Here is a 26492-nt window from a genome sequence, read left to right as displayed (position 1 = left end):
CGTCCCTGGTGTGGCTCTCTGCCCTGGGCTGACAGATGGTGTATGGCCGAGCCTTCACTTGAGTGATGAGCCCAAAGCACTGTGGGATTTGTAGTCTGCCTTTTGCTCCACCTCTTTCCAACAAATCCAAGCCCAACCCAGCTGCTTATGATTTCATCCAGGGACAAGAGTCACAGCAGGGCCATGTCATTTGAACGGCTTGGTTAGAATAGTAAAAGTCAGCACCAAACTGAAAAGAGTGCTTGTGGTCATATAGCAACATGCAAAAGGAACATCACCATTACAGAAGGGTTCTGAGTTCAAAGGCAATTTTAACCCTTCTGCCAGGTGGTGTTGGCAGCAACAAGAGCCAGGTTCAATAGCTAGGGGTTCTTCTTAACATTACAAAACAGCTCCCACCAATAAGTCTCAGATAACTAACCCTCCCACCCCCCCAGGGCTGGCTTTAGGAACTGTGGGGCCCGATTCGAATTCCCGGTGGCGGTCCAGGTCTTCAGGGGCACTTTGGTGGCAGAGGGTCCTTCACTCGCTCCAAGTCTGCCGCAGCAGTGAAGGACTCCCTGCCGCCGAAGACCCAGACTGCCGCCAGGTGAGTAAAAAAATTAAAAATGCACCTAAGGCGCAGGGCCTGATTCAGGGGAATCTGCCTAAAGCCGGCCCTGACCATTCCTAGCTGTCTCTAAGAGGCAATACTTCCTACTTGCAAGTGCTGAGTCTGTGTATAACAAAGGAAAACTTTTATTAAAAGGCAAAGGGAACCCAGCATTAATTTGGGAAAACATCTCAACAATGATTTGAAAGTATGCACGTGAGAAGTAATCACCTGCCCCACAGTATCTTGGGCAGCGTCCCTTGCCTTAGTTTCCTACGTTACGGTGTGAAAGTCTGATGGACACATCTCTTTAATACGCCATTCTCCTTTCACTCTGCTCCACTGCACCCACAGCTGGTTGTCTGAAGTCAGCAAAGTACCAGAGGTGTATTTATGTGGGTCCCTTTAGGGGTGGGGTCAAGCAATGACTCTGCTGTTGCTTGCCACCATCACTGCCTCCTTTGCTGCTGCTCACTGCTGTCTGCACTGCGTGCTGCTGCTCATCACTACCACTGTTCTCTGGCAATGCTTGCCACTTGCTGCTGCCTCTGCCTCTAGCTGTACCTGTTGTGGTTGCTGGGAGACAGCGGGCCTAAGCCAGTCCAAAGCAAAAGGCCCTCCCCATCAACCAAGTGGGAGAGGCCATTGAACCCAGGCCACAAGTAAATTCTGAGGACATCAGCTGCCATTTAACCCTGGAGGCGCCTAAGCTTCAGCCAGCTGACATGCAGAAAACTACCTCAGTCCTGGCCCCACCAAGCTGCTCCACCCCAAGCTGTCACCTAAACTCTGGCAGGATGTGCAAAATAGCCATCTCTGTCTCGCCTGTGAGCCCAGTCTGGTAGGTGTGCTTGGAGCACAAAAGCTAGTCAAGGGGGTGATCAGAACAGGAATTCTGGGAGCTGGCTGGGTCTTTTCATCCCAGGGCACCGAATAGCCCAGCCATTCAGGCACTCACCCGTGATGTCAGAGACTTGTTTTCAGATCCCTGCTCTGCTGGATTTAGAACCTGCATCTCCCACTTCTCAGGTGAGTATCCTAAACGCCAGGCTGTTGGTTCTCCTGGGTGTGTCTAGCTGTAATACCAGGTTCTGAGGTACGACCACTTAGCCCAGCTCTTAATGATTTTACCAGGTAGTGGGGAATCTCTACTGTGGCTGCAGCCTCGGCCTTGTCTTTTACTGCAACACCATCCCTAGATCAAAAGAGTGTCAAATAGCATCCACAACAGCAGGAAGGAATATGTGTCCCCACTCCCTCTGAATTTGACTTGGATTTGGCATCAGGACCCCCTGCTTAGTGACTGAAGTTAAGTTAGGATTACCCCCTCAATTAGGGCATATTAAATACATTTCTGCTGCCCTTAGTCCTACAATAAGGGTAACATTTCATTACCTCTGCATTCAAGACTAAAGTGAATTTTAACCCAAAACAGACAAAATTTATCACTTTGGCAAAGCAGCTCTGTCTGCTTATCACGTAGGCAGAGTCTGCGTCTCTATGCAAATACAATCTGTTCCTGAGGTGTTTCCGCCCAGTTCATCAGTGGATGTCGGGGAGAGCTCATTCAGAGCCCAGCTTACACAAAGGAACGACAACTAGTGATATGAATAGTCAGTTCATACAGATAATGTTTGTAGTGTTGGGTGCTCATAACACATTTTTTGGTGGCCTCAGAGTGCGGCCACCAACTCTTGCTGGTGGCTGTTAAAACAATTTTTCCTAAAATACTTAAACTTTAGGAAAAACAACTAAATATGCACATATACATGTCCAAACCACAGTCATTTATGTAGGGATGTGTTTTGTTTTTTTTTGCAGACTCAATAATAAGAATGTACAGTTATCTCTGTTCTTTACTGGACCTGAAGCAGTAACAAGAGGAGTGCCCCAGGGGTCGGTCCCGGGGCCGGTTTTGTTCAACATCTTCATTAGTGATCTGGAGGATGGGATGGATTGCACCCTCAGCAAGTTCACAGATGACACTGAGCTGGGGGGGAGAGGATAGGGTGACCAGATAACAAGTGTAAAAAAAATCGGGACAAAGGGTGGGGGGTAATAGGTGCCTATATAAGAAAAAGCCCCCAAAATCAGGACTGTCCCTATAAAATCGGGACATCTGGTCACCTTAGGAGAGGTAGATACTCTGGAGGGTAGGGATAGGGTCCAGAGTGACCTAGACAAATTGGAAGATTGGGCCAAAAGAAATCTGATGAGGTTCAACAAGGACAAGTGCAGAGTCCTGCACTTAGGATGGAAGAATCCCATGCACTGCTACAGGCTGGGGATCAACTGGCTAAAGAGGCAGTTCTGCAGAAAAGGACCTGGGGGTTACAGTGGATGAGAAGCTGGATATGACTCAGTAGTGTGCCCTTGTTGCCAAGAAGGCCAACGGCACATTGGGCTGCATTAGTAGGAGCATTGCCAGCAGATCGAGGGAACTGATTATTCACCTCTATTTGACACTGGTGAGGCCACACCTAGAGTGTTGTGTCTAGTGTTGGGCCCCTCACTACAGAAAGGATGTGGACATATTGGAGAGAGTCCAGCAGAGAGCAACGAAAATGATTAGGGTGCTAGGGCACATGAATTATGAGGAGAGGCTGAGGGAACTGGGCTTATACAGTCTGCAGAAGAGAAGAGTGTGGGGGGGATTTGATAGTAGCCTTCAACTACTTGAAGGGGGTTTTCAATGAGGATGGAGCTCGCTGGTTCTCAGTGGTGGCAGATGACAAAACAAGGAGCAATGGTCTCAAGTTGCAGTAGGGGAGGTCGTGGTTGGATATTAGGAAAAATTATTTCTCTAGGAGGGTGTTGAAGCACTAGAATGGGTTCCCTAGGGAGGTGGTGGAATCTCCATCATTAGAGGTTTTTAAGGCCTAGCTTGACAAAGCCCTGGCTTGTATGATTTAGTTGGTGTTGGTCCTGCTTTAAGCAGGGGATTGGACTAGATGACCTCCTGAGGTCTCTTCCAGTCCTAATGTCCTATGATTCTATGACGTAATAGAAACACAAATAAGGTGCTTTGCATGTTATTGTCTTTTTTGTTGTTTCTCTTGCTTTTTTGGTTGCAGTGTTTTTTTTTTTAAAGACTTGCTAGCTAGTAAGTCTGCTTCTGTGAAAAGTGATATTCGTATGTTTGTTAATATCACTTCACAGCAGCAGACGTGTTAGCTGGCTGGGAATCAGTGAAAAATTATATTAAATCATACAAATATCACTTTTCACAGCAGACTTATTCAGCTCTGGTGAGCTGGGGGACAAATTAAGCCTTGGATTGGGCAGTGGTCAGGGAGGCAGTCAGGGTCAGGGGTGATGGGGTGGATGGGTGAAGGACCAGGGGTGGCAGCGGGGGCCGGGGCAATGATAGGGATGGTGAACCTGAAGCCCATCGGCTGGGAGACCAAGGTCACTGATGCGCAGCCAAAGCCCGAAGCCTAAAGCCCCATGGTCAGAGCCCATGACCAGAACCTGCTGCCTGTAACCCGCCACCCCAGGGCTGACGCCAGAAGCCAGAACTCCACCGTCCCAGGAAACGTGGAGAGCTCACTGACTGCCTACTACTCCAGCGTTTCTGGCTCCAAAGGATGGCAGGGCCCAACTCCTTCTTGCAGCTCCAGGAAAGGGGTTGCTGCTTTGCCTCCACCCGAAGGCTGTGGCTAGGAGAAAAGAGCCTTGTGGCCACATGCAGACACATTTGAGAAATTTATAGTGCTAGTCTGAGACTTGGGTGCAATTCCCTGCTCTGCCACAGACTGTGTGTGTCACTTTGGGTAAGTCACGTAGCATCACTGTGCCTCAGTTCTCCATCTCTAAAATGGGGAATCACAGCACTTTTCTACTTTACAGGGTGCTGAGGATAAACACATTTGAGACTGTGAGGTGCACAGATACATAGTGAGGCGGGACAGATAAGTACCTAGGGTAGATAGATATTACATTGGGAAAAAACTACTCTAACACATTAGACTTGCACAGTCAAGCACACAAAAAAGTTAGGAAATGCCAGAATTAAGGCTGTTCAATTTCTGAAGTTTTTAAAAGCACAAACTAAGAAAACCAGAAATATCACCAGTCACATTGACACCCACACAGGGTGTCACCAATGTTGGAAATTTTAGATTCACTGTACAGACCTCTATCACTTGAGCTCACTGAGTAACTAGTAGCAGCAGTAGGCTATTATCCTCTTTGTGGACCAGCTACTAAAACACAGGTACCGTAGGATACAAGGGGATTCACAGTTATTTGCTGGATAACAAAGCAATGTTGATATGCAGGAATCTTGGGTTCGGTTCACAAGTTGGGCAGGGGTGAGTGTGTTGTAGTGCTTTTACGCTTTGTCTACACAGCTAAAAGGCGTGCAGTATAGCTGCTGTTTGTTGGCAGGAGAGTGCTCTCCTGCTGACAAAAATCTTCCACCCCCAATAAGTGCCTTTAGCATTGATGGCAGGAGAGTGCTCCTGCTCACGAAGCGCTGCTCACACTGATGCTTGTTGTCGACAAAACTTTTGTCTTTCTGGATGTGTGTGTTTTTTAATACCTTTGAATGACAAAAGTTGTGTCTTTCACTTGCCAGTATAGACAAAGCCTTAGAGGCTAGACCTTTATAACCTGCCGGGGTTCCCAGAACTGTGAGCCACTCTATTACCCTACTCAGTCTAAGAAGTGAGAACTTTGCTGTTCAGATAGTTAAAGTTTAGCAAAGTTATAAGCAACTGAAAACAGGGCCTTATAATGGAACTTTTTAGGCAGCCTTATATAGGTTCACTACCAGTGCTGCCTATAAATGACTTAGTGAAACTTGAAATAAAATCATGAGAACTGGCATCTTTAATGAATTTGCTTTACAGAGTGTGTATGGTGTTTGAGTATTCAATTATTTGTATAGAGATCTCTCCTCTCCAGCTCCCTCTCTCAAGCCCTGGCCAAACAGGGCTGAATTTGCAAAAATTGCTTAATTCACAAACAGTCTGTGCTGTGGTGGCTGCTCAGCTGTTTGGTAACAATTGGTGAATCTTCAGATATAAAAATTGAGAGTTTGCATTTCAGAAGAAGCCCAGCACAGATGGTTCCACACACAGCAAAGTGGTTCAGTTTTGCCAGGTTAAGAACAATTGACGCCTCCTGGAAATGTTTGACAGACATTTGATTTGGCTAAATCTGCTTATTTGCATCTTTAGTTTCCTTCCAGTTTTTTACTACACGAAAACAAGATCCTTGTATTTTAGGAGTTTGACTTGTTTCTGCTCCTTACTCTTCACCCATGATCACAACTGTTATGCAACACAGTTGTTTAGAGAAGAGTTTGAGTATGTCTTCAAGTGAGGAATAAACACCAGTAGTTTATGAATTACAGAGGGCTTGTCTATATTTATAGCACTGCAGCTGCAACAGTGTAGCTGTGCTGCTGTAGTGCTTAGTGACGACATTACCTACACCAATGGGAGGACTTCCTTTGTCAGCATAGGTACTCTACCTCCTGACAGGTTGTAGCTATGTTGATGGGAGAAGCCCTCCTATTGACAGAGCGCTGTCTATGCTGGGGGTTAGGTCGGTATAACTACATTACTCAGGGGTGTGGATTTTCCATACCCTTGAGTGACAGTTATACCAACATAAGTTCCTTGTGTGGACCAAGTCTGAGCAACAATGATCCTAGTTTTATGGAAATTATTGAGATGAAACCTCCCTGTAAAATTATATACTGTATGGACAGCAAAATGCCTTTCCGATAAAAGGTCTTTCCTTGTTTTCCATGAGGCATTCTTACGTCCCTAATCTGAAGATTTCAATGCAGTTATGGTATTGGTAGTAATATTTCAATATAGCTTTAATCGAGATTGTGCAGTTTAAATTTAATTAACTCTTTAGGATTTTAGTGAATTTGCCTTTTCCCCCAAAAAATATTTTTATATTGAAGATACTGAAATGCTCCAAATAAGAAAACACATTTGTTAGTACTGCATGATTACAATACATTCATGTCCTTTAACTGAACTTCCCATGTTTTCATTGTTTTAAATTGTCATCTAGAATTTCAGAAAAGATCAAACTACCCAGCTGTAAGAGTGCAGACTCACCTGGTAGCACCTCCTGCTGGTTATCCTCATGAATTAGCTTCCAGAACTCCCTCTGCTGGCCAGTGATCAGCCTTATCACTGGCCCACATGTCCCTCCCAGGACCCCAGTGCCCCTTTTACCCAGTGCTGCCCCCTGGCAGTACCCCCACAGGTTCTGGGTCTCTCCCTCCCAGGGGAGAACCCACCCACTATCCCCATTTCACCTCAGTCTTGGCTACAGCCCAGTCTCCATCTAGCCCCATTCATGGGGGCAGACTGCAGTATAAGCCACTCATTACAGGCAAAGGCGTTCAGACCTGCTGCCTCTGCCTCCTCATGGGCTGCCCCATTGCAACCCTGCACCTATTTGGCCTGTAGTTAGGTCTGCAGCCTGGGGCTTTTCAGGCCAGAGCTCCCAGCTCGTCTGGCCCTTCCCCAGCCCTAGCTCCCAACCTAGGCGTCTTACTTAGGTCCCTACAGCCAGGCCCTTCTCCCTCACAACATATTATAGGGGCCAGCTGGGCCTGACTGGGGCATGGCCACAGCTGAGCCTACTTTCCCCAATCAATCCAGGTTTCTTGCCCCAATCACAGCCCTCTCCTGGGCTGTTTCAAGCCCCACAGGGCAGGAGCGGGTAACCACCCCGCTACACCAGCCCTGAGACCTGGTCACCGTCTGGGCCGAGTCCTTGCAGAGCGAAGTCCTCCCTCTCTCGTGCAGGCGAGCTGTGCTCGCCTTATTGCTGAAGAAGGGGGACCTCTGCGACTTACGGAATTGGCATCCCGTCTCACTCCTGAGCATGGACGACAAAATCGTAGCCAAGGCCATCTCGCTGCGGCTGGGGTCCATGCTGGAGGATGTGATCCATCCAGAACAGACCTACGTCCTGGGCCATAGCATCCTTGATAACCTGTATCTGGTCCGGGATCTCCTGGAGCTTGGGTGCAGGAATGGTCTGTCGTTCGCCCTCCTGTCCCTGGATCAGGAGAAGGCGTTCGACAGGGTGGACCACTGGTATCTCCTGGGCACTCTGCGAGCGTTCAGCTTCGGATCTCAGTTTGTGGGTTTTCTCCAGGTGCTGTACTCTTCCTCAAAGTGTCTGGTCAGGCTCAACTGGACCCTGACTGAGCTGGTTAGCTTCGGGCGGGGAGTGCGGCAGGGGTGCCTCTTCTTGGGCCAGCTGTACGCTTTGGCGATCGAGCCCTTCCTCTGTCTCCTCCGCAGAAGATTGACAGGGTTGGTGCTCCGAGAGCCGGAGCTGCGGCTGGTCCTGGCGGCCACCGAGGGGGCAGATCTCCTCGCGGAGCCCCTGCTACACAATCCCCAGCTCTGTGTGCAGGTGGCGGAGTCCCCTGCGGTGTGCCAGAGGTTGGTCCTGGCAGAAGCTACCAGGGTGGGAGACATCCTGGACTACGACCGGGGAGACTGGCTGGATCCCCTGATGCTCGCTCGGCGTATGGGGCTCTCCAGACCTTGTACTCCCCGGTGCGTACTACAGGAGGTGCAGGCCGCTTTGCCGCCTGCTGCTGAGGCCTACCTTGACCGGGTCCTACGTGAGGGCACGCCCCGTCCACCCACCACCCCGAGCCCTCCGGACCTTTTCATCGGGCCCCTGCCCCGTGGACCCGACCAGCTCCCCGGCCCTTCTCCTCAAGCTGGCTGCACGACCTGCAGCCGATCCATTTCCAAACTGCACCAAGGAAGCATCTCTACACGCTCATGCTCCACATCCTTCACTTCCTCACCCTCGTGTCCCGCCCCGACACAAAGTGGCGAGACCTCCTGCCACCTCTGGAAGGTGAGGAGCCCTGGTGGGCCAGCCTCTACTCTACCTTGGTCCCGAGGCCAACTGGGGATATCAGTTGGTAGTCCTTCATGGGGCCGTGAGCACTGGCGCGTATTTGGTGCGGTTTACCCCTGTCCCAGACACCTGCCCCTTCTGCGGCGTGAGGGAGACCCTGGCGCACGTTTACTTAGTGTGTGCCAGGTTGCAGCCTATTTACCGGCTCCTCACCAATATCCTGTTGCGTTTCTGGCTGCACTTTTCCCCTCACCTCCTTCTCTATGCACTCCCTATCCATGGCCCCACAAAGTCGCGGGACCTCCTGGTCAACTTCCTCCTCGCCCTGGCTAAAACGGCCATCTATGCAACCAGGGAGAGGAGGTTGGCCGATGGAGACTCCAGTGACTGTGGGGCTTGTTTCTGGTCCTCTGTCCGTTCACGTATCCGGGCGGAGTTCCTCTGGGCGGCATCCATTGGCTCCCTTCACGCCTTCGAGGAGCAGTGGGCGCTGTCCAGGGTTCTCTGCTCGGTGTCCCCGTCCGGCTCCCTTCTTACGACCCTTTGACCTCACTCCTGTCCCTGTTCTTTTATTAGTTGTCCCCCAAACTCAGTTGGGTTTTGAGGTCCTGTAGATCCTCCCCTTAGGCTGAGGGGGGGATCCTTTAGCAGTGGGCGGGCTTCCCGGAACCCAGTAGGTACACCAGCCCTGAGAATATCATGGTATCATTTTATCACAGCATCATACTGCAGCTGAATATACAGGAGATGCAACCTTATTTCTACGCATTTAGGTTAAGTATAACGGTATTTAAAATGAGTCAATAAAATACAGGGTTAGGCCTGGATCCACAAAGGGACTTAGGAGTTGCAGTGTCAAGTTTTAGGTACCTAGAAAATCACAGGAATAGCGCTGCAGTCCCTGAAGCCTGAGCTAGGTGCCTAGGCTCCCTATGCAATAAATAGGGAAGGTTAGATACCTAAGAATGTGATCCACAAAAGCCAGCAAACTAGCTGGGGACCCATCTAAACTAGCCAATGGGAGATGCTGATAAGAAAGATGTTTCCAAAGCCATGCCTCTGTCACAGAGATATGTGCCTAAATCTGGGTTGCAGCGAGACACCAGTCTCTGCTTGTGATCCATGAATGTGAACCCCTCTCCTAGAGTTAGGCAGCTGCAGTACCTAAGTTGTTTCTTGTTAGGTGCCTGCCACACTGCACACAAAATGGCCAGAGCTGGTGGTGCTGCACACCTTATAACTTTGAGCCCAGTGGTTAGAGCTCAGCTGAAGGGGGACTTGAACCTGGGTCTCTCACATGTGTGTGTAAGGGTGGGGGGCATGCTAACAGTGGGCTACAAGTGGGGCACTGCCACCTCTCTCTTGTCCTCCTTGAGCCAGCTTGTTAATGGGGGTCTGATCCAGCAGGCAGCCTGTAAGCATGCCTGCTGAATCAGGGCCTGCAGGTGAGATAGGTACTCCTCCACCTAGCATCCCCCGGTTCATGGATCATCCTTAGACAGGAGATAGGCATCTGGACACCTACAGTAAGGCAGAAGTGCATATGCCTAGAGGCAGAAACATAGGCACTTAGGAAACTTTTAACTTGAAAACATAGGCACCAGTGAGTTTAGATGCCTACAGGATTCGGCTGCAGGAGTGCTGTGGATTGCAGTGGTGCCTAAAACTGGGATTTAGGTGCCTAAATCTTTATGGACCTGGGTCTTAATGCTCATGACTTCCATCATTGCTGGAATGAGTTTTGGACTCCTATGCAGTGATTTCAGGTGAGATTTTCAAAGGTATTTAGGTGCCTAAGATAGGTGCCTATTGGGATTTTCAAAAGTGCCTAAGATAGGGTTACCATCTTTCAGGTTCCCAAAAAGAGGACACGGCCGAAAGGGTGGGGAGTGCTGGAGGGGTGTGTGTACTGGGAGAGGTAGCTGGGGGTGCTGGAAGGGGAACCTGCAATCTTAATCTCAAGATGAGGGGCAGTGTCGCTCTCTGTCACGATGATAGGGCGGCTGGTGCAGGCCTGGGATGCAGCACTATCCATCAACACCTCCCTGCCTCTCCCCCTCTCCAGACCTGGGTAGGCAGGATCTGGCAGCTATGGCTGCAGTGGAGGGACCAATCTGGACATGGAGACTGCTCTTTCTGAGCTGCAACATCTTCTCCACAAAGATCCCAGACATTTCCTCTAATTTGAAAAATACACCCAGACAGAGGATCAAGAAAGAGGAAATGTCAGGGAAAACCCAGACATATAGTAACTCTAGCCTAAGGTCTTGTCTGCACTTAACACACTGCAGCAATGCTTCAGTCAATCTACCTCCCTCAAAAGAATTCTCCCGCTAACCTAGCACTGTGGATTTTTGACACCCCTGAGTGTTATACCGACTATATATAGTTATACCGAACAAATTTCCTGGTGTAGACCAGACTAAGTAGGGTAGGCACCTAACTCCCATAGAAATCAATTGAAATTAGGTACCTAACCTGCTGAGGTACTCTTGAAAATCCAATTAGCTGTTTATCAGCATCTTTAGGCAACTAAATACCCTGGGAAATCTGGCCCTTGCTGCCTCTCGCTTCCTGATGAGTCTTTCTCTAGTAGGGTTGCCAACTTTCTAATTGCAGAAAACCAAACACCCTTTCCCTGCACCTTCCCCCAGGCCCTGCCCCTTCCCCACCCCTTCTCTGAGGCCCCCTCAACCCACACTATCCCCGCTCCCTCCCTTGCTCTCCCCCATCCTCAATCACTTGCTCATTTTCACCGGGCTGGGAAAGGGGGTTGGGGTGTGGGAGGGGGTGTGGGTTCCAGTTAGGGTGTGGTGTCTGGGAGGCGCTCTGGGCTGAGGGGTTTGGGATGTAGGAGGGGGCTGAGGGGTGAGGCCTAGGCGTTTGGAGTGTGGGAGGGGGCTCTGGGCTCAAGGGGGCAGGAAGGGGTGAGGGCTCCGGCTGGGTGCTCTGGGATGAGTCTGGGGCTGAGGGATTTGGGGGGGTGCAGGCTCCTGGAGGGGAGGTTTCGGGTGCAGGCTCCAGGCAGAGCTGACCTTGGCATTTCCCGGGGATGGAGGAAGTCTGCACGGCTCCCGGGAAGCGGATGGCATGTCTCATTGGCTCCTAGATGGAGGGGCAGCCAGGGAGCTCCGCATGCTGCCCTGCCCACAGGTGTTGCCCCAGGTTCCCAGTCAATGGGAGCTGCGGAGCCGGTGCTTGGGGCGGGGGCACCGTGCAGAGCCCCTGTGGCTACCCCTCTGCTTAGGAGCTGGAGGGCCTCGCCAGCTGCTTGCCAGAAGCTGTGCAGAGCTGGGAACAGAGCCTGACTGCCCTGCTGACTCTGCGGCCAATTGGACTTTTAGCAGCCCAGTCAGCTATGCTGACTGGAGCCACTGGGGTCCCTTTTCAACCGGGTGTTCTGGTCGAAAACCAGACACCTGGCAACACTACACTCTAGCTACAAGACTCTGTTGGGAAGAGTTCCCCCTTCTCCTACTGATAAAGGGTACCCATAATCCTGTTCTAGGCCTGGTCTAGGTTGGGATTTGATGGTGTGATGTCCGGTGTTAGCTAACGTGTTTGCAAGTGTGTGTAATTTAACACATGCCAAACCGGTGGCATTACAGCACATGCCTCCCCAGACGTTTCCAGCTTGTCAGCTTTAGTTAGCTCTGAAACGCCAGCTGTCATGCTTGAAGCCAGCCAGTGGCTCTGTTATAGCCTAAGGGAGACTCCTGGAGGAGCCTAAGTTGCTAAAATGGCCCAAAGGGGTCAGCCTGCCTCCTGAAGGGGCTTTTCACTGCTAGTCACAGGCTCCAAAGTGCACCTCAGCCAGGTCCGGTAAGGTCAGGAGCTGGGGGGTGAGGAGGCCCCGCCCTTGGCACAGAGCCAGGGCACCTCTCAGCTCAGCCGTGCACCCAGGACACAAGGGCTGACGCAGACACTGCGCGGAGTCGGACGCAGGTTTGTTGGCATGGGGCCACAAAATGGAGGCCAGGGTGAGACTACAATCCCCAGCATGCTCCACGGTAGGGGTTCCCCGCCATCTTTGATTCCCCGCCTCCTCCGGCCGTTCCCAGAACACAGCCGCCTGCCGCCATCTTGGCGCGGAGACTTCATTTCCCAGGTGGCACCGCGCAGCGGGGAGGTGGTTTCCTCCGCCATCTTGCCGTTCCCTCCCTCAGTGTGGCAGGATTGAATGAGCGCGCGGTTTGCTCGTCCCGCGAAGCTAGCGCCATGTCCGGCACCCCGAGCCGCGCCGCCGCTGGCGGGACCCCGCTCTCCCCCGCCCGCATCTCCCGGCTGCAAGAGAAGGAGGAGCTGCGGCAGCTCAATGACCGCCTTGCCGTCTACATCGACCGGGTGCGGGCGCTGGAGCTGGAGAACGACCGGTTACTGCTGAAGATTTCCGAGAAGGAGGAGGTCACCACCCGGGAGGTAGCGTGGGGAGCGAGGCGCGGGGGCCGCCGGGACCCGCCCGCCCTCCTTGGAGCCCGGCTGGCGGGCGGGGGCTTACCTGAGTGAGGGGGCGGGGGCTCGCCACCGGCTGGCTGCCTGAGCCTTGCGGTGCCGGGCGGCGGGGGTCTCTGGTCTGTCCGCCCGCTGGGGGTGCTCTCGAGAGACTGCTCCGAGAGAGGGGTTGCGCCCGTTCTGGGCGCCGCTTGCAGAGGGGGGAGTAGACCCCGTCCCTCCTGTGGGGGTCACGCCTAGCAAGGCGTGGGGGGGGAGGCTGTGGGGGTCACGCCTAGCGAGGCGTGGGGGGGGAGGCTGTGGCGGGGGGGGAGGCTGTGGGGGTCACGCCTAGCGAGGGGGGCGTGTGGGGGGGGAGGCTGTGGGGGTCACGCCGAGGGGGGCGTGTGGGGGGGGGAGGCTGTGGGGGTCACGCCGAGGGGGGCGTGTGGGGGGGGAGGCTGTGGGGGTCACGCCGAGGGGGGCGTGTGGGGGGGGGAGGCTGTGGGGGTCACGCCTAGCGGGGCGTGTGTGTGGGGGGGAGGCTAGGGCAGGTCTGTGTAGTGGCTGTTACCCTAGCGTTACATGTTGCATTTGTTTGGTGGGGTTGATCTACCAGCAAGCAGGAATGAACTTTCTGAGGTCTTTTCAAATGTCTGAATCTAAATTGTAGTAATAGAGATTTGTGCTCTAGTTATGCGATGCTCGTATTTGTGATCTCCATAAGGAAGATTTTTGGTAACAGAAGTGTCTCTAAAACTACTTATGGGAGGTGCTCAGATACGGTGATAATGGTTGTGACTATAAGAACCTACTTAGATCGGTGGATAATTGCAAAGTACTCTGTAGTGTGTAACTAGTTATTACAGTGTTGTAGCATTAACACTTTTAAGAAAGACGTTTCTATTTTTAATACCCAATGATGTAGGTTAGATGTATATCTGAAATGGCTGGCTTTGTTCAGCTTTATCCTAGTCTCCTATCAATTCTGTGTCACTTGTTCTTATGTAAGGTGATCTTGTCAACTAATAACAAGGAGTCTGTTGGCGGCATCTTAAAGACCAACAGATTTCTCTGTTAGTCTTTAAGGTGCCACCGAACTCGTCATTTTTTTTTGGATGCTGACTACCATGGCTACCCCTCTGAAACATGTCAACTAATGCTGCCAGGCTTGCTAATAAAGTCCATTACTCCTGTTTTTGTGCGTTTAGGTCATCCCACTAAGAAATCTGCCCTCTAGCTACAGACATGCTCTTTTGCTGGAATTAACTTACAAGGTGGCCTTCACTGTGCTTCATTTCACATCAGTGTGTCTTCATGTGCTATTTGAAACTACAGGAAAATATTGTTTGCCTGACAGGTAGTACTTAACAGTTTAGTGTTAGAAATTGTATTTAGGGTAAACAAAATTCTTGAGCTTAATTAAGTTGGGGGAATTATGTGCCAAAAAATTAAAAATCTGCAAAAAACCTTAAAAATTCTGCATATTTTGTTTTAGAATAACACAGTGTAATCTCACCAGTTTCAATTAGTTTTGGTCATTTATTTCAAAATACCTGTCAGCAAGTATGTGGGTACCAATAGAGATGACAAAAAAGATTCAGGAAATGTTTTTTGACAAATAGATTCCTTACTAGGCATATTACTACAGAACTCTGAGTAGTTTATTTAAACTACAATACAGAACTGTATTTCCTGTATCCCTAAGAAGCAGTGCAAAGGCTTGGGGGAGTCAAGGGTAATGGAGCTGAGGGAGAGGGAAGTAAGTTGCTGAGAAAGCGCCTGGGTGTGAACTGAAGGGTTGTTGGGTATGAGTGGGAAAGTATGGAACAGGTGTTTTGGGTGGCATGGGGAGGGATTGTTAGGAAACTTCCCCCGTGCAAACCCTGGCTCACCCATAGCCTCTCCCATTCAGTCAGGCACATCTGCCCTTGTTTCCGTGTGTTCCTGCACTGCATGTGTCCTTGCATTCCTTGTCCACATGTCCCTCCACCCCTGCTCATACACCCCGTCTTCCCATCACCAGATGGCCCTGCACCCCTGTCCCCGTGTGTCTCTGTGCCCACACTGAGCCACCCTTTGTCCCTATGTAGCTCTGCAATCTGTCATAGAAGATTAGGATTGGAAGAGATCTCTCAGGAAGTCATCTAGTCCAATCCCCTGCTCAGAGCAGGACCAACACCAACTAAATCAACCCAGCCAGGGCTCTGTCAAGCCAGGCCCTAAAAACCTCTAAGGATGGAGATGCCATCACCTCTCTAGGGAACCCATTCCAGTGATTCACCACCCTCCTAGTGAAATAGTGTTTCTTAATGTCTAGCCTAGACCTCCCCCACTGCAACTTGAGACCATTGCTCCTTGGTCTGTCATCAGCCACCACTGAGAACAGCTGAGCTCAATCCTCTTAGGAACTCCCCTTCAGGTAGTTGAAGGCTGCTATCAAATCCCTCCTCACTCTTCTCTTCTGCACACTAAATAAGCCTAGTTCCCTCAGCCTCTCCTCATAAGTCATGTGCCCTAGCACCCTAATCATTTTCATTGCCCTGCTCTGGACTTTCTCCAATTTGTCCATATCCTTTCTGGAGTGGGGAGCCCAAAACTGGATGCAGTACTCCAGATGTGGCCTCACCAGTGCCAAATAGAGGGGAATAATCACTTCCCTTGATCTGCTGACAGTGCTCCTATTAATGCAGCCCAGTATTCTGTTGGCCTTCTTGTCAACAAGGGCACACTGTTGACTCATATCCAGCTTCTCATCCACTGTAATCCTGAGGTCCTTTTTGCAGAACTGCTGCTTAGCTAGTTGGTCCCCAGCCTCTAGCAGTGCATGGGATTCTTCCTTCCTAAGTGCAGGACTCTGCACTTGTCCTTGTTGAACCTCATCAGATTTCTTTTGGCCCAATCCTCCAATTTGTCTAGGTCACTCTGGACCCTGTCCCTACCCTCCAGCCTATCTACTTCTCCCCGCAGCTTAGTGTCATCTGCGAGCTTGCTGAGGGTGCAATCCGACCCATCATCCAGATCATTAAAGGAGATCAAGTATCAGAGGAGTAGCCGTGTTAGTCTGGATCTGTAAAAGCAGCAGAGTGTCCTGTGGCATCTTATAGACTAACAGACGTTTTGGAGCATGAGCTTTCGTGGGTGAATACCCACTTCGTCGGATGCCGCATTGCTGCTTGATACCAGCTGCCAATTAGACATCAAGCCATTGATCCCTACAATCTAGCCAGCTTTCTATCATGTTTCCCATCACCGTGGGGCCTTGCATCTCCCTCCCCCCTGGCCCTATGCCTCTCCTTCCATTCAGCTCCTGCCTCAGTCTGTCCTCCCCCATTAGCTGTTATAAGCCCGTCTCACTCCATGAGCAGCCCCATGCTGTCTGTCTCCCCATAACCCCTGTCTCCTGACCTGGCCAGACAGGTGCTGTGAAGAATGCAGGCTCTTCCTTTTCCTTATCTGTCTGGGACCTGCTGCTGTGGTCTTTCACCACAGCGCCCTCTGGTGGGCAAATAACAGAACTGCAGGAACATTTCAGCAGAAGCTTTTTTCTTTGCAAAAAATTTAAAATGTGTGGCTCACTAATTATGCACACACAGCACAGAATTCCCCCAGGAGTAATAGATAAATGACTGTTTAAAGGAGTTGAGTATCAGTCTTGATTGTTACAATAGTCACAAGTTTAGCTTGTTAGTATAATGTAGTTTGGATGTGTAATTGAAAGGATGGGTTTTGGTAACTTTGGGTGGCATACAGATTAAACAATGTTTAGACAAAGATAGTTATTTCACTTGCTACTGTACATGCATAGAACTACGCATTCAAGACACCAATGTGGGAAGGTCTAAACTTCACACACTGGAGTAGACATGCTTGGAACCTGCTGAGACAGCTGGGGGCTGCAAATACCACACATGCCACCATGCTGCAGGTAAAAATCAATGCCATCGCTGCTAAACTTTTGTGGATGTCAAAACAGCTAATGGACAAACAGTATCACACACAAGTCCAGCATCAACTTGGGTAGGTGATGTCCACATGTATTACAGTGTCCCAAAGGGGCATTCACAGGTGAGGAGATAGATGCAACCATTGTAGCCACAAAATTGGTAAAAGCAGCAGAAACGATGTCTGTCCTGAATTCCTATATAATCTGGGTCTGCTGGTATGGAAATGTATGAAGGAGATTTTCACCAACATCCTGCAGACTGGTGAAATCCCTGGTGTGATGAGAAGCTACAATCATTGCATTTCTAAAGCCTAGAAAACCTGCAGATCACCCTTCTAGTTGTAGGCTAATCTCCCTCTTGAGCACAAAGTGATGGCATGTATGATTCTGAACTGAATTGAACCCACTGTGGATTATAGCCACCTCAAGAAAGAAGCTTCTAAAGTGAAGACTTGCATCAACATGATTCAAAAGTTAACTGGAACCAGCTGGGAATCAACAGGCCAAGTGCTACAAACCCTGGCCTTGGCCATGGTATATTTAGTTGCAGAGTACTGTGCATTGGTGTGGACAAGAAGCTGCCATACCCAACTTGTGTAAAGGCAGCTGAATCAGACGTGAATCATCATGGGAACTTTTTAAAATCAACACTTCTGTTATGGCGTTCTGTATTAGCAAACATTGAACCTTCAGCATCTGTCGAGATACAGCCATAGCATGAGAACGTAATTGTGGTGGAGACCGCCCAGGCCTCTCCATCTGGCAGGTTATGGATAACATAACCTCAACAATGCCTGAAATCACAAAAACCATTATGGACCACATGTGATACTTCATGTCTCTGGATCCAGCCAGGGAATGGGAAACTGTGTGGACATCATCTACTGACACAGTAATTCCAGGATACAAAATATATGGGAATGATAGAGTAGGTTGTAAAAGCAGAGTCAAAGTAAAAATCAAACTGTACTGGAGAATCCAGCTATGGATAGAAAAATCCATGCTTGAATGAGAATATAGCAGTAGGAACATACTACTAACCACCTGACCAGAATGGTGATTGTGAAATGCCCCAGGAAATTCAAGTGGCTGTAAAAATAGAAAACTCAGTTGAAATCCCCCATTATCACTATCCCCATATTGACATGTCACATCAGGATGGGTTGCAGAGATAAAATTTCTAGGCACTATAAATGACTGTTAATTGAAGAAGCTAGTCCTGGAACCCACAAGGGGAGAGGCAATTCTTTATTTAATCCTAAGTGGTGCATAGAATCCTGGTCCAACCGGTGAATGTAACCAAACTGCTCTGTGTGTGTTTGTGTGTGTGTGAGAAAATTACCAAAAAAGCCTACTCCAGTAGTGTTTAACTTCAGAAAGGGGAGCTACACAAAAATGAGGAAGCTAGTTAAAAGGAACAGTCATGAAAATGCCTGCAAGCTGCATGGAAACTTCTTACTGCCACCGTAATAGAGGGTCAAATTAAACATATGTCCCAAATTAAAAAATATAGCAAGAGGATCCAAAAGGTGCCACCATGACTAATCAAAGTAAAAAGCTATGACAGCCTTCTGGGCAGAGATGAGGGAAGGGGCAAAGCAGTGGCCCTTCCTGCAGCAATCAGGGGCTTTGCTGGGAGCAGACTTCGGTGCTTCCCCTCCCCCGCTTCAGCCTTGGGGCTCTGGCTGTGGGTTCTGGGCTCCAGCCCCTTGGATTGGTGAAACTCTGGGTTTCAGCCATCTGTGTCCTTGCCCACCCCCTGCTGTGGGGCTTCCGCTCTGGGCTTCAGCCCAGGGCAGCAGGGCTTCAGGAGGGCTGGCCTCACTGGGTGCCATGGTCAAGAGGCAAGGAGCAGAGTGAGCCTGGGGTGTGAGGCTGCAGAAGGAAGCTTGGGGCAACGGTGGGAGTGGGGAGCCTGAGGGACAAAGGGAGGCAGCAGCAGGCACCAGAGGTGGTGGGCTAGGGGGAGGCAGCAGGGGCCAAGGGCACCAAAATACAACTTTACATTATTTTGATTGAGTCTACCAAAACAATGATTTGGACATGTATGTGTGCATATTTATTTGTTTTTCCTAAAGTTAATCAAGTGTATTAGGAACATTTGTCAGAGCGGCCACCTGCAAGAGTTGTGAGAACCCCATCTCATGCACATGACAGGCCACTGAATCTCACACACCTATTACTGTAATAGACCCCAACCTCTGGCTGAGTTACTGAAGTTCTCAAATCATGGTTTAAAGACTTCAAGTTACAGCGAATCCACTATTTACACTAGCTTAAATGTGCAAGTGATCTGTGTCTCATGTTGTAGAGGATGGCAGAGACCCAGGGGAAAATTCCTTCCCAACCCCAAATATGGTGATCAGTTAGATCCTGAGCATGTGAGGAAAATAGAAAAGAGCATAAACTCTGGCAAGTAAAGTGTAAAAGTATAATTAGGTAGGCCAAAAGAGAATTTGAAGAGCAGCTAGCAAAAGACTCAAACCTACAGCAAAAAATGTAAGTACATCTGAAGCAGGAAGCCTACCAAACAATCAGTGGGGCCTCTTGACAATCAAGGTGCTAAAGGAGCAATGAAGGAAGACAAGGCTGTTGGGGAGAATCTAAAAATTCTTTGCATTGGTCTTCACTACAGAGAGTGTCTCACACCTGAGCCATTATTTGTAGTTGTAAAATCTGAGGAACTGTACCAGGCTGAGGTGTTAATACAGGAGACTTTGAAACAAATTGGTAAAATAAACAGTAATAAGTCACCAGGACCAGATGGTTTTCACCCAAGAGTTCTGAAGGAACTGAAATAGGTTACATACCACACTTAGGGTATGTCTATGCTATGGGATTCCTCCAATTTTACAGAAATCGATTTTTGGAAACAGATTGTATAAAGTCGAGTGCGTGGAGTCATACTAAGCACATTAATTCGGCAATGTGCGTCCATAGTACCGAGGCTAGCGTTGACTTATGGAGCATTGCACTGTGGGTAGCTATCCCATAGTTACTGCAGTCTCCCCCCGCCCATTGGAATTCTGGGTTGAGATTCCAATAACTGATGGGGCAAAAAACGTTGTCGCGAGTGGTTCTGGGTACATGTTATCAGGCTTCCCCCCCTCCCTCTGTGAAAGCAATGGCAGACAACTGTTTTGCGTCTTTTTTCCTGGGTTACCTGTGCGGACACCATACCATGGCAAGCATGGAGCCACCACAGCTCAACGCAGCAGCCATGAACATTGTAAACATCTCGTGCATGGTTGTGCAGTTTATGCTGAACCAGAACCTGCAAGACCAGGTGAGGAGGAGGCGGCAGTGCGGTGACAAGTGATGAGGACATGGACACAGAATTCTCTCAGACCGTGAGCCCTGGGGCTTTGGAGATCACGATATTAATGGGGCAGGTTCATGCTGTGGAAGGCCAATTTTGAGCCTGGGAAACAAGCACAGACTGCATGGTGTTGCAGGTGTGGGACAATTCTTAGTGGCTGCAAAACTTTCCTATATGTAGGGCCACTTTCATGGAACATTGTGACTCGCTTTCCCCTGCGCTGAAGTGCAAAGACACCAAAATGAGAGCAACCCTCACACTTGAGAAGCGAGTGGCGATAGCCCTGTGGAAGCTTGCAACACCTGACAGCTACCAGTTAGTTGGGAATCAGTTTGGACTGGGCAGATCTATTGTGGGGACTGCTGTGATGCAAGTAGCCAAAGCAATCACTGAGCTCTGCTACTAAAGGTAGTGACTCTGGGACATGTGCAGGGCGTATTGGATGGCTTTGCTGCAATGGGGTTCCCTAACTGTAGTGGGGCGATAGATGGAACCCATATCTCTATCTTGGCACTGGAGCACCAGGGCAGTCAGTACATAAACCGCAAGGGAAACTTTTCCATGGTGCTGCAAGCACTGGTGGATCACAAGGGACGTTTCACCAACATCAACGTGGGATGGCCGGGAGGGGTTCATGACGCTTGCGTCTTCAGGAACACTAATCTGTTTAAACGGCTCCAGCAAGGGATTTACTTCCCAGACCAGAAAATAACTATTGGGGATGTTGAAATGCCTATAGTTATCTTCGGGGACCCAGCCTACCCCTTAATGCCATAGCTCATGAAGCCATACACAGGCAGCCTGGACAGTAGTCAGGAGCTATTCAGCTATAGGCTGAGCAAGTGGAGAATGATGGTAGAATGTGCATTTGGATGTTTAAAGGGTCGCTGGCGCACTTTACTGACTTGCTCAGACCTCAGCCAAACCATATTCCCATTATTGTTGCTGCTTGCTGTGTGCTCTACAATCTCTGTGAGTAAGGGGGAGACATTTATGGCGGAGTGGGAGGGTGAGGCAAATCGTCTGGCTGCTGATTGCATGCAGCCAGACACCAGGGCAGTTAGAAGAGCACACCAGGAAGCGCAGTGCATCAGAGAAGCTTTGAAAACCAGTTGAATGACTGGCCAGGCTACGGTATGAGAATTCTGTTTTTCTCCTTGATGAAAACCTGCCCCCTTGATTGATTCATTCCCTGTAAGCCACCCACCCACCCTTGCCCTTTGATCACAGCTTGCTTTCAAAGGAAATAGTCACCATCATTTAAAAACTATATATTATTTATTAATTATAAAAATAGGGAGAGAACTGACAAGGTAGCCTGGATGGGGTGTGGAAGGAGGGAAGGAAGGAAAAGGCCACTTCAAAACTTGTTGAATGACAGCCTTTTGCTTGGGCTGTCCACTGGGGTGGAGTGGCAGGGTGCATGGAGCCTCCTTTCCCCCGCCCCCTGCCCCCCCCCCACATTCTTGGGCATCTGGGTGAGGAGGCTATGGAACATGGGGAGTCGAGAGGGCAGTTATACAAGGGCTGCAGCGGCACTTTGTGATCCTGCTGCCATTCCTGAAGCTCCACCAGACACCAGAGCATGTCCGTTTGATCGCGCAGTAGCTGCAGAATTGCATCCGGCCTCCTCTGATCTTCCTACCACCACCTCTTCTCGTGTTCATCTCTTCTGTCCTCGCGTTCGTTGGCTGCTTTCCTGTACTGTGATACTGTGTCCTTCCAGTCATTCAAATGAGCTCTTTCACGGTGGGTCAATTGCATGATTTCAGAGAACATTTAATCTCGTGTGTGTGGTGGTTTTTTTTTTTTTTTGGCCACCTTATCTGAGAGAGCCTTTGGGACACAGGAGGGAGGCTTGAAAAATTAGCAGCTGTGAGGGGGGAAAAAAGGGGGAGAAGTATTTTAAGATACATTTTACAGAACAATGTATCTACTCTTTCACGGTGAACAGCATTATTCACATTACATAGCACATGTGATTTTGGTACAAGGTCGCATTTTGCATCTTAATATTGAGTGCCTGCGGCTTTGGTGTTAGAGATCACAGACGCAGGGATGGGCAACAGAATTCAGCTTGCATGTGGCCATGGTGAGCCATTGTCTTTCGGCTTCTGCAACCTTCAGAAAAGCAGTGCCCGCCTTTCCCATGCCAAGGAAAGCCCGTTGAGTTCTGCTGTTTTCGTGTTAATGTGTAGCAGCAGAAACCAAACTAACCTTCCCCCAATCCAGTTCTCTGGAATGATCACTTTACCCCTCCCCCCACCGCAAGGCTGGTATCAGGGAAGATCCCTGCTACCAAACGCAAACAGCTCAGCACCAAGGCCCCCCTCCCACCCCCTCCGCTTGGCTAACTGCAGGGAAGGATTTCTTTTCAGCCACAGGTAAACAGCGCCTTAGGGACGGCCACCTCTGTCCCCTTAACTAAAATTCCCATATTTCAACCAGGTTACCATGAATGATATCGCTCTCCTGAGGATAACACAGCGAGATAAAGAACAGATATTGCTTGAATGCCAGCAAACACCAGGACCATACACTGCAATGCTTTGTCATGCAATGATACCAGATTACTACGCCATATTAGTAGCAAGTAAAGTGTCCTACCATGGAAGACGGAATAAGGCTGCCTTGCCCAGAAACCTTCTGCAAAGGCTTTTGGAGTACCTCCAGGAGAGTTTCATGGAGATGTCCCTGGAGGATTTCCGCTCCATCCCTAGAAACGTTAACAGACATTTCTAGTAGCTGTACTGGCCACGAATGCATCCCAAGTCCTCAGGGCAAATTAATCATTTAAAAAGTTTGCTTTTAAACCACGTGTAATATTTGCAAAGGTACACTCACCAGAGGTCCGTTCCATGGCTTCATGGTCCAGGATACCGCCTTGGGAGGGTTGGAAGGCTACTTCAGTCAGGCTGAGAAAAAGATCCTGGCCGTTGAGGAGAACGGTGTGCTGTGTGCTCTCCGTAAGCTCGTACTCCTCCTCATCTTCCCTGTCCGCAAAATCCTCAGGCATGGCTGAGAGTACCCCCTCCTTGTAATCCATGGTCAGGGGTGGGGTAGTGGTGGTGCCCCCCCCCCCCAGAGTTGCATGTAGCGTAGAAGCAGCATGTCTGTGGCTCTGCACCAAACTGTCTGTTTGCTGCTTTGGTTTTCCAGTACGCTTGCCTGAGCTCCTTAACTTTCATGCGGCACTGTAGTGAGTCCCTATTGTGTCCTCTCTCCATCATGCCCTTGGAGACTTTTTCAAATGTTTTGGCATTCTGTTTTTTGGAACGTAGTTCTGTTAGCACGGAATCCTCTCCCCATACAACGATCAGATCAAATATCTCCTGTACAGTCCATGCTGGAGCTCTTTTTCGATTCTTGGACTGTATGGTCACCTGTGCTGATCAGCTCTCCATGCTGGGCAAACAGGAAATGAAATTCAAAAGTACCTGGGGCTTTTCCTGTCTACCTGGCGAGCGCATCCGAGTTCAGAGTGTTGTCCAGAGCGGTCACAATGATGCGCTGTGGGACAGCTCCCAGATGCCAATACTGTCAAATTGCCTCCACACTAACCCTAATTCAAACTGGCTATGTCGATTTCAGCGCTACTTCCCTCGTCGAGGAGGAGTACAGAAATCAATTGTAAGAGCCCTTTATGTTGAAGTAAATGGCTTCGTTGTGTGGACGGGTGCAGGCTTAATTTGGCCTAAACACGTCGTGTAGACTAGGCCTTAGTAGTTATCCAATCACTTCAGTCAACTTTTGTACTAGAAGACTGGAGCATAGCTAATGTGACACCAGTTTTTTAAAAAGGCTCCAGAGGTGATCCTGGCAATTACAGGCTGGTAAGACAAACTTTATTACCAGGCAAATTAGTAGAAACTATGGTAAAGAACAGACACATAGCTTAATAAGATTTATTGGAGAAATGTCAACATGGTTTTTGTAAAGGTAAATCAGACCTCACCAATCTATGATAATTCTTTGGGGGTGGGGGGATCAACAAGCATATAGACAAGGGGGATCCAGTGGATAAAGTATACTTCGACTTTCAGAAAGCCTTTGACAAGTTCCCTCACCAAAGGATCTTAAGGAAAGTAAGAAGTCATGGTAAAAAAGGGAAGGCCCTCAGATGGATCAGCAATTAGTTAAGACAGGAAACAAAAGCTAGTAATAAATGGTCAGTTTTCCGAATGGAGAGAGGTTTAATAATCTGGAAAAGAGCAAAAGTTGAAGTGGCAAAATTTGCCAATGATGCAAAACTACTCAAGATAGTGAAGATCAAAGCAGACTGCAAAGCGTTACAAAGGGGTCTCTCAAAACTGGATGCATGGGCAAGAAAATGGCAGATAAAATTCAGTGTTGATAAATGCCAAGTAATGCACATTTAAAAGCATACATACAAAATGATGGTCTAAATTAGCTGTTACCGCTCAAGAAAGAGATCTTGAAGTTCTTGTGGATAGTTCTCTGAAAACATCTGCTCAGTGTGCGGTCAAAAAAGCTAAAGAATCCTAGGAACCATTAGGAAAGCAATAGATAATAAGACAAAGTATCATAATGCCACTATTTAAATCCAAGGGATCCCCACACCTTGAATACTGCATGCGATTCTCGTTGTCCCATCTCAAAGATATACTGTATAACTTCAGAGTTATAGACACCTTGGGAATGGAGATTGTCCATAGCTCTGAAATGTTCATAACACTGAACAAGACACAGCTCTGGCTCCAGGAGTTCACACTCTCGGCCAGGTTCCAGAGGCAGCTAGGCAGCTTCCTTGCAAGCAGCTTCTTTCCTGGGCAAGCTTGTTACCCTCCCACCTGGGAGGGGTGGTGGTAGTGAAAACAGCACGTCACCCTCCTAGTGGGGTGTGTGAGAAAACAGCACCCACGACTTACAGGAAAGCAGCACATATGCTGCTCTTACTCTGGTTGCCTTGGGCTGCAGTGGGGGCTCACAGCTTTGTCTGCAAATCTCAGCAACCTCCTAACTGTAAGTGGGTGCCCTCCGTGTGGAGATGGGGGTAGGGGTGGGGACAGGTAGCCCAGATGTGCCTATCTTTAAGATGCAATACAGGCACAGTACAGTGTTTTTTGTCTCCGCTCCTGCCTGATTGGTTACTTCTTGTTTCACATGGTGTCCGGTTGATCGATCAGTCCGTAACTCTTGTGTTTGTATCTTTGAGGTTCTATTAGAATTGGAAAAGGTACAAAGAAGGGGAACAAAGATGACTAAGGGTATAGAACAACTTCCATATGAGGAGAGATTGAAAAGACTGGGACTGGTCAACTTGGAAAAGAGATGACTAATGGGGGATATGATAGAGATCTATGAAATCATTAATGTTGTGGAGAAAATGAATAGGGAAGTGTTATTTACTCCTTCCCATAACAAGAACCATGGATCACCCAGTGAAATTAACCAGGGATCACCCAATAAAGTTTAAAACAAAGGGTAGTTCTACTTCATACAAAACACATTCAACCCGTGGAACTCGTCAATGAATGTTTTGAAGTCCACAACCACCTAAATCAAAAAGAATTAGGTAAGTTTGTGGAGGATGGGTCCATCAATGGCTGCTAGCCAAGATGTTAGGGCCCTACACTGACTGCCGGAAGTTGGGAGTGAACAACAGGGGATGATCACTTGATGATTTGCCTGCTCTGTTCATTCCCTCTGAAGCACCTAGCATTGGCCACTGTCAGAAGACAGGGTATTGGGCTAGATCAGAGGTGGGCAAACTATGGCAGCCCATGGGACCGACGTGCCTGGCCCTTGAGCTCCTGGCCATGGAGGCCAGCCCCTGCTCCCTCCCTCACTGTCCCCCTTCTCCCGCTACCGCTGTGTGGTCAGTGCTCTGGGTGGTGGGGTTCCATGCTGTTCTGTAAGGTAAGGGGGCTAGATAGTTGGATAAGGGGTGGGGAGGTCTTGGGGGGTGGACAGGGAGCAGGTGATGGTTGGATGGGGTGGAGGTTCTGGAGGTGGAGAGATGGGGAAGGGGGGATTAGATAAGCGTGGGAGCCCCGGGACTGTGGATAGGGGTCAGGGAACTGGGAGCAGGGGGGTTGGATGGGGTCCCAGGTGGTTAGGGCCAGGGGGTCCTGGGAGGGGGCAGTCAAGGGACGAGTGGGGGGGTTGGATGGGTCATGAGTTCTTAGGGGGACAGTCAGGTGGTGGGAGGTGGGGCATAGGTCAGGCTGTTTGGGGTGGCGCAGCCTTCCCTACCCAGCCCTCCATACAGTTTTGAAACCCTAATGTGGCCCTTGGGCCAAAAAGTTGCCCACCCCAGGCTAGATGGACCATTGGTCTGATCGAGTATTGCTGTTATGTCCCAAACAAGCAAATTTTTA

At 49.4% G+C, this 26492-nt stretch overlaps 1 protein-coding gene across 2 annotated transcripts in view; it reads left to right on the top strand.

Moving 5' to 3' along the window:
• Nucleotides 1-12591: 12591 nt before the first annotated feature.
• The window catches only part of LMNB2 (lamin B2), a 106051-nt gene continuing 92150 nt past the window's right edge, over nt 12592-26492 (top strand). The window contains exon 1 of one of the 2 annotated variants that reach the window (XM_030540834.1): nt 12592-12874. In XM_030540834.1, coding sequence (XP_030396694.1) covers nt 12674-12874 — 201 coding nt within the window. In that variant the 5' untranslated portion in view covers nt 12592-12673. The remainder of the gene's footprint in view (nt 12875-26492) is intronic. The other variant, XM_030540835.1, reaches the window with a different exon arrangement.

The sequence above is a fragment of the Gopherus evgoodei genome, chromosome 22 (assembly GCF_007399415.2).
Source record: "Gopherus evgoodei ecotype Sinaloan lineage chromosome 22, rGopEvg1_v1.p, whole genome shotgun sequence".
NCBI lineage: Eukaryota > Metazoa > Chordata > Testudines > Testudinidae > Gopherus > Gopherus evgoodei.
Note: the sequence above shows the minus strand (reverse complement) of the source record. Positions and strands in the feature narration are given on the sequence as shown.